This window comes from Mytilus edulis, chromosome 4 (genome assembly GCF_963676685.1).
Source record: "Mytilus edulis chromosome 4, xbMytEdul2.2, whole genome shotgun sequence".
NCBI lineage: Eukaryota > Metazoa > Mollusca > Bivalvia > Mytilida > Mytilidae > Mytilus > Mytilus edulis.
Genome location: NC_092347.1, coordinates 92,827,868 through 92,834,613, shown reverse-complemented (window position 1 = coordinate 92,834,613; position 6,746 = coordinate 92,827,868). Strand labels below are relative to the sequence as shown.

General features: G+C 31.4%; 1 protein-coding gene across 1 annotated transcript; it reads right to left on the bottom strand.

The window, feature by feature from the left end:
* Positions 1-2,188: 2,188 nt before the first annotated feature.
* LOC139518567 (heavy metal-binding protein HIP-like) lies at positions 2,189-6,746 on the bottom strand. The gene is made up of 3 exons (XM_071310053.1): positions 6,435-6,746; positions 4,650-4,688; positions 2,189-2,667 (listed from the first exon to the last, which is right to left on the bottom strand). Exons 1-3 carry the CDS (start codon positions 6,703-6,705, stop codon positions 2,252-2,254), a joined length of 726 nt encoding a protein of 241 aa, XP_071166154.1. The 5' UTR covers positions 6,706-6,746; the 3' UTR covers positions 2,189-2,251.

Sequence of the window (6,746 nt, the reverse complement as noted above, 5' to 3'; positions counted from 1 at the left end):
AACGTAATCTATTTCTGAGGCAGAAAACCCTAAGAATTTCAAAAATGCAAATTTTTGTTAACAGCTAATTTATAATTATGAACATCCACCAGCAGTGGCACCGACCCATTGGTTATAAATAAACTCGTCATAGATACCAGGATTGTAATTTTTTATGTACGCCGGACGCGTGTTTCGTCTACAAAAGTTCACCTCATGAAGGTTTTTCCATAAACATGCGTCTTGAGCATATATGTATATGTATTAAAAGTATATTTTATGATCATAATTTTAAATAGTATTTTATTTAGTGGAATAATTCAATATCCTTTTACTGTCTAATAACAACAGTAACATTAAATAATAGTAGATACAAAACATGTCGCAGATTAATAAAATTAACATACAGCCTTAGAAAAGACGATCAAATCGACTGAAAATATTAATAAACAATTGTCCTTGTACCATCTTACTTCTTTTGCCCCATCACTAAACATAGTTTCTAATTAATACCACATATGAACAAATTTCATATATTGACAATGAAACATAGTAGTTATCCACCATTTTCAACATAAGGATATTCCTGTACCAAGTTAAGAATATGACAGTTGTTTGAGCGTTTAATTTTGACACGGTATATAACTTTAAGTTTTGAAATTTTCGCAGAATTCACTATTTTTGTTAATTTTGTTATTTCTTCATTATAATTTTTTTAATGATTTACCAGTCGACATGAATAAACAAAATAATCGAACCTTGTATTATTTATTAAAGAATTCATTATTTAGTACAGAGGTAGTTATTTCCGAAAAAGTAAAAAAATCAAATGATTAAATGAAACAAACCGCTTGTCTTTTTTTTATTTGTTTTTTATGTGGTTCCATTTTAAATTGACAGTAGTTTACCAATGTTCGAATCTGGTAAAGAGAATAGGAAGAGACAAACCACGGCCACAACCACAACACGGAAGGGTTCGAATGCCCTCCATCGCTTTGATAAGGAAACAGGGTCTCCTGGTATAAATGTATCACCCTCTATGTCAATTCACACTTACTTTAATTTTCGAGAAAAAGGAAGCAAATAGTGAATAACAAGTAAGGCGATTTTACTGGTATCTTAGTCGACCACAGCATGTCGTGACTGTCAGATGAGATACCGACACTTCATGTCGGTTAACCTATTGGTGATTGTGATCGTCAACTTTAAGCAGTGTTGATTTCAGTTGTTCTTCCACATAACGCAGTTTTTGTTTAACGCAGAGTACAGATTTTTTTCACCAGTCATATATTTTCGGTGTTTTCCGAAATTAGAAGCCAATGTTTGTTGTTAATTGTCATTATTTATAAGTGTTGTCGTTTAATGTTATAAGTTTAAATCAAGCTATTCTGTTATTTTTTTTCTGTGGCGCTTTATTGGATTTACTCTCATAAGGAACGCTCAAACCTAAACATTTGGATCCATACATAGAAACTTAAAAAGCTATTTGAACGAAAGGGACATCAAAAGATTAACTAAAGATATATTTTGTTTGAAGGAGTGGCAAACAACAATTGACTTCTGGTATATTGTTTTTACTACATTTGTTTACCTGATTGGGAAGTTATGTTTACACCATTGACCTTTTTTGTTTTGTTTGATATGGTATCTCGGAGGCAATCTGCATTTGCAAGTTATTTCGAAAATAAAGTCAAAATGTACCAAAGAGACAATACAAAATTACATGTCGAAGGAAAAAGGAAAATACGAAACGAAAATCACAAAACCAACGACAACGCTATAGGTATTCAGTGTTTTGTCATGGTTATTCATCGTTATCAAACTAAGGTTTTGTTGTTGCTTATATATTTCAATGGTATCTAGTCTTTTATATTTCTTATTTTAAACAGATTTCCTGGTATTTCTAGTAATTCTTGACAATGCCTTCATTGTAAGCGTGTTTATGATTTATTCACTATACTGTCTTGTTGCGTATGTCGGAAATATTGGTCGTCTTGAGCTTCTTGTAAAAGTTTAAGGTGTTAGTTCATAATTGAAATTGTAAAGACAAGGAAACAGCATTTTTTACGCATTTTTTTTTTTTATAAATAATATTTTTTCTTAATAGTATCATAGGATTTTTTTTGGAATGTATGTCTAGTTCATACCTATTTTTTTTTTACCTATGTCGATTGAATTGGAAAGTCTTTAAAGAAATAATAGTTACACATTTGCAAGTAAATTTTATATAGCCATATATTACAACATATAAGCATAATTAGTTTCAAATACATCAATCAATTTTAAATCCAGTAAACACAGATGCCGGTATGCCTTTTGTCCAAGTATGTCTAAGGTACGTTCCTTCGGCTCCAACAACACCTATCCATGCAACATCTCCCTTTCTCATTTGAAATATAGCACTGCTAGAACCAGTCATCGTATCGATAGTTTCGTCATTGTCTACAATGTTCTCTGCTATGCCATTTCCATTCACGAATAATGCACTTGTAAAATCTTTTCTTGAATTTGATAGAGTTGTCCATGAGAAAAAGTACAAACCGTCTTCTTTGCATGTAAACTTTCCACTTGCAGTATCGTATCCGCCACCGACGTTGAGTGGTGCTCTGTTAAATATAACCACTGTTCCATCGATCAGATTTTCCTTGTTAGAGGACAGATGTGCGAAAAACGCATGCTTTTCTCTATCTGAAAAGACACAAGTGTGCCTGATAAAACATTTATACTAACTGTGGAGATGTACTAGGACGTTTAATTCCGAAAGTTGTCGTTAAAATATGTTGTACCGTGTGACTGTATTGAATAAGAATAGTGCAGAAACATATTTCAAAATATTTTTTATGTTATGAAATGTAAACATTAAAAAAAATTACTTTAACATGTATAGGCTTTAAAATCATATTGCATGCTGAAAGAGACATCAAGATGAAACATAAAAAGTACATAACTGACAGGAATTAAATTAAGACTGAAAGTCAAATGCATTATAAAAACTAAAAAAAAACACGTTCAGTGACATTAACGTACAGAGCTATAAATCCCAATATAAGACATTTAGAAAATTAGAAAGGCCAAGAACATTTTAACATGCTTTTATAAACAAAAAAAGAGGACGAGGTAAACCATTCAATAATTTACTTTTACAAATTGTGACTTGAATGGAGAGTTGTCTTATTGGCACGTATACCACATCTTCTTATATCTATAAGCTATGTTAACAGAACTATACTGGGAAAGAAGGAATGTCGATGGATGGATACATTTACTACGCTTAATAAATATGATTAAAAATGACGATTACAAGAAGAAAAAACGTTTGTATTACACTTCTTCGTCTTAAGTTTCGAGCATTTCAAACTTAAAGTGACTTGTATCACCCCCAGTTTTTGGTAAGGTTTGTGGTGCTTAGTCTTTAGTTTTCTATGTTGTGTATTGTGTTCTATTATTTGTCTGTTTGACTTTTTCTTTTTTTAACTATGGCGTTGTCAGTTGATTTTCGATTTATGAGTTTGACTGTTCCTCTGGTATCTTTCGTTACTCTTTTAGGGCAAGACCAGAAATCTTTCTTACCAAAATATTAAAGACGATCTCGGTCTTCTTATAGTTTTTATATTCGATATAATAGTTTTCTTTCAATATCAATTTTACAGATTTTAACAAACGTTCGTTAAAATGAAATGCTCAGTAACCTATTATTCAAAGCTACTTAAAAGGAAATAAGTTCTTTACTGGTCATACAAACAATACCAACAAGAGAATTCTTAGAGAAAAAGGTAAAATTCACAATAATACCACACGTCGAGGAAAACCCAAAACGCAAAGTCAGCTGTCATATTCCTGACTTGGTACAGGCATTTTCTTATGTAGAAAATGGTAGGTTAAACTTTGATTTATATCTAGCTAAACCTCTCATTTGGACAGTCGCATAACATTCCATTATATTGACAACGATGTGTGAGCATTAGTGAGAAACGTTCCGTTTACTTTGAGGGTCATTCATTTTTTGTTCAATTGATCTGTAATAATAGTAGATATTTTTTGCGATTGATTGCCAATAGAGTTAGTCTCTTTCATCTATCACATGATTTTTAAATGTGAGATTGTTTTCGCAGTCACTTGTCGCGATTCTCATATAAAAAATCTTAATTGAAGTTTAAAAGCTTGAAAGATCAGATTCACAAATAATAACCTGTCTACATGATAGATAAGTCATGCATAATATAGGTCCAGTCTACTAATCAATATAATTAAAACAAATTGCAAACGAAAATATAATTGAAGTTTGCATTTATAAGGCTGTTACTGGTGTATTGCTATTTTTTTTGTTTGGTTCAATTGATTATTGAAATAACCAATAGAAGCTGGGAAAAGTTTAACAACAAGCGTACATGTATTTAGGAATACAAATTACTTACATTGTTATATTGTAGTGCAATATTTGACCATAGGCTGTTTTGTAATGCTAAAGCATTTTTATGTTGATATATTATCAATCCACCATTTTCTACATTTGAAAATGCCTGTACCAAGTCAGGAATATGACAGTTCTTGTCCATTCGTTTTTGATGCGTTTTGTTATTTGATTTTGCCATGTGATTATGGACTTTCCGAATTGATTTTCCTCTGAGTTCAGTATTTTTGTGATTTTAATTTTAATTTTTTATATTTACCTTTCTGATTAAGCTGTTTCATCTTATCGCCGATTTTTGCTAAAATGAATAAGGAAAAATATAGCCATGATTCTAAATGTTATATCAACTTTTCTAACCAAAGAGCAACAAGTAACGATATGACTCAAAATAACTTATCATCTCATAAAACCGGGTTTAACGAGTGATTATGTAGCCAAATGAGTAACTTGGAAATCCTGGTTTTTACGCAATAAGATGGATGAAGCTGAAAAGACTGGGCGAAATGAAATATTTGCCAGACATATTAAAATGAGATAAAAATTTGAAAAGTATATAATCGGTTAGAAATGAAATTCACAAATTGTTGAAGTAATTTAAATTACAGAGTCTAATTTGCCATGAGAGTTTCATTAACAAAGACATTTATCAAAATTTAACATTCACAAGGGTTTTATCAGATTGAATTTCAATTTGGGTTAGTATTTTCTACATCTTCTGGAAAAGAACCACTCACTCAAGCCCTGTCATAAGGAACATGCAAGAAGTTAGTACATATCTTAAACAAAATAATTTCTACGCAAACAATAAATTCGTCAATGATTAATATATTTGGGTATTGATTGTATCAAATGAAAGCTTAAGAACGTGGGATCACTGAAAAATTATTGTTTTTGATTTCTTTTAAATATAAAACAAATGACACGTTAAAATAATAGGATGGCCAGCTCGTCTTCTTGCATTGATCAGAAGTACCCGTTTTCTGTACAACACAACGTCTGGGAAACTGTGTGCTATAGTATGTATTTAAAGATATGTTGAATGTTTACGGATAAGTCAGAATAAGGTATAGTTTTGACATGTAATGACTGTTTCTTTATTCAAAGTTACAACATTACGGCTTTGAATGCTTGAGGTTGCAGAATGTTACATTGAAGTCAATGGGGTTATGAATTATTGGTAGTATGCTTTTTAAAGATTTAAGTTATTGATTATTTTAGTGTTCACAATTTCTAAAATTTAACATCTCAATGACTTATTAATCAAATTGGTTGATTTCAAACATTACATTAAAATGACATTAGACATAAAGAAAAATTGTCAAAATAAAGAAAAACCTGTTTTCTGCTACACAATTCGAAGACGAAGGAAGGGATTGAATAGTCAACGTGCATTAAATGTTAAGGTTTTAACCAACCGAAAACTTCCAAAGATTAGTCTGAAAGTAATTGCCAAACCCTGAAAACTTTTACTTCCCAAAGTGAAAGAATAAGCCATAACCCGTCAAAAAAACTACACTCCAATTGGATAAAACATTAATTGACAAATGTGATTAATAATAATTTAAACTGTCTTATCCGTTTACAATTTGAAGTTCAATTCAAGATATGAAAATTAAAAGATTGACGTTTCTGCATTTCCGTGCTTTCACGAGAGCATTTGTGTTATCATAAAATATTATTTGCAGAGACGGTTGTAAACAGAAAAGAGAAAAGTATTACTCATAAATCTCTAAGATAAATATGTATCTAAAAAAGTCGTAAAACTACAATTTTCTCTGTAAACCTAACTGCGACTGTCATTTACCTGTGTAAACGACGGGGGGAGGGGGGGGGGGGGTGAAACTAGACATCATTATGTAAATATAGAGAAGATCAGTCTGCTAAAAGTTTGTTTTTTTAAACGGACGACGGACGAACAACCAGTCACATCATCAGTACACACTGTTCATTGCACTTAAAGGTATTGTTCCTGATACAAAAAGAAATGAATAAGTTAACCAAAGTAAAGAAGATAAATACATCAGATGTTATTGAAATTATTTACCTTCAAGTTCTGTTTGGACAGCACGCGTTTTATTTTCTACCATTGTTTCGACCATTCCTGCCATGGCTTTCGACACGCCTAGGCTAACTTCCTGTTGAATATATTCATGCAAGTATTTATTCATCTTGGTTACATCCAAATCGGCTTTTAAGGTTGCTCCAATGTTATCAACTAAAGGCATGGAAATCATTGTACCGTATGATGAAGGAGCACTGTGCAACTGTCTCATCAAACAGGAGAACATTAAAATGCCTATTCTACCAAATAACATGTTGTTGTCGTAATGAACACATTCGTACAAAAATAATACAG

What these genes read in the sequence shown, in the direction of transcription:
- LOC139518567 (XM_071310053.1), bottom strand. Translation starts at nt 6,705, where the DNA reads ATGTTATTTGGTAGAATAGGCATTTTAATGTTCTCCTGTTTGATGAGA. An exon ending in TGTCCAAACAGAACTTGAAG is followed by an intron (nt 4,689 to 6,434) that starts GTAAATAATTTC and finishes TATTCATTTTAG; the next exon opens with CAAAAATCGGCGATAAGATG. An exon ending in GAAACAGCTTAATCAGAAAG is followed by an intron (nt 2,668 to 4,649) that starts GTAAATATAAAA and finishes GTGTCTTTTCAG; the next exon opens with ATAGAGAAAAGCATGCGTTT.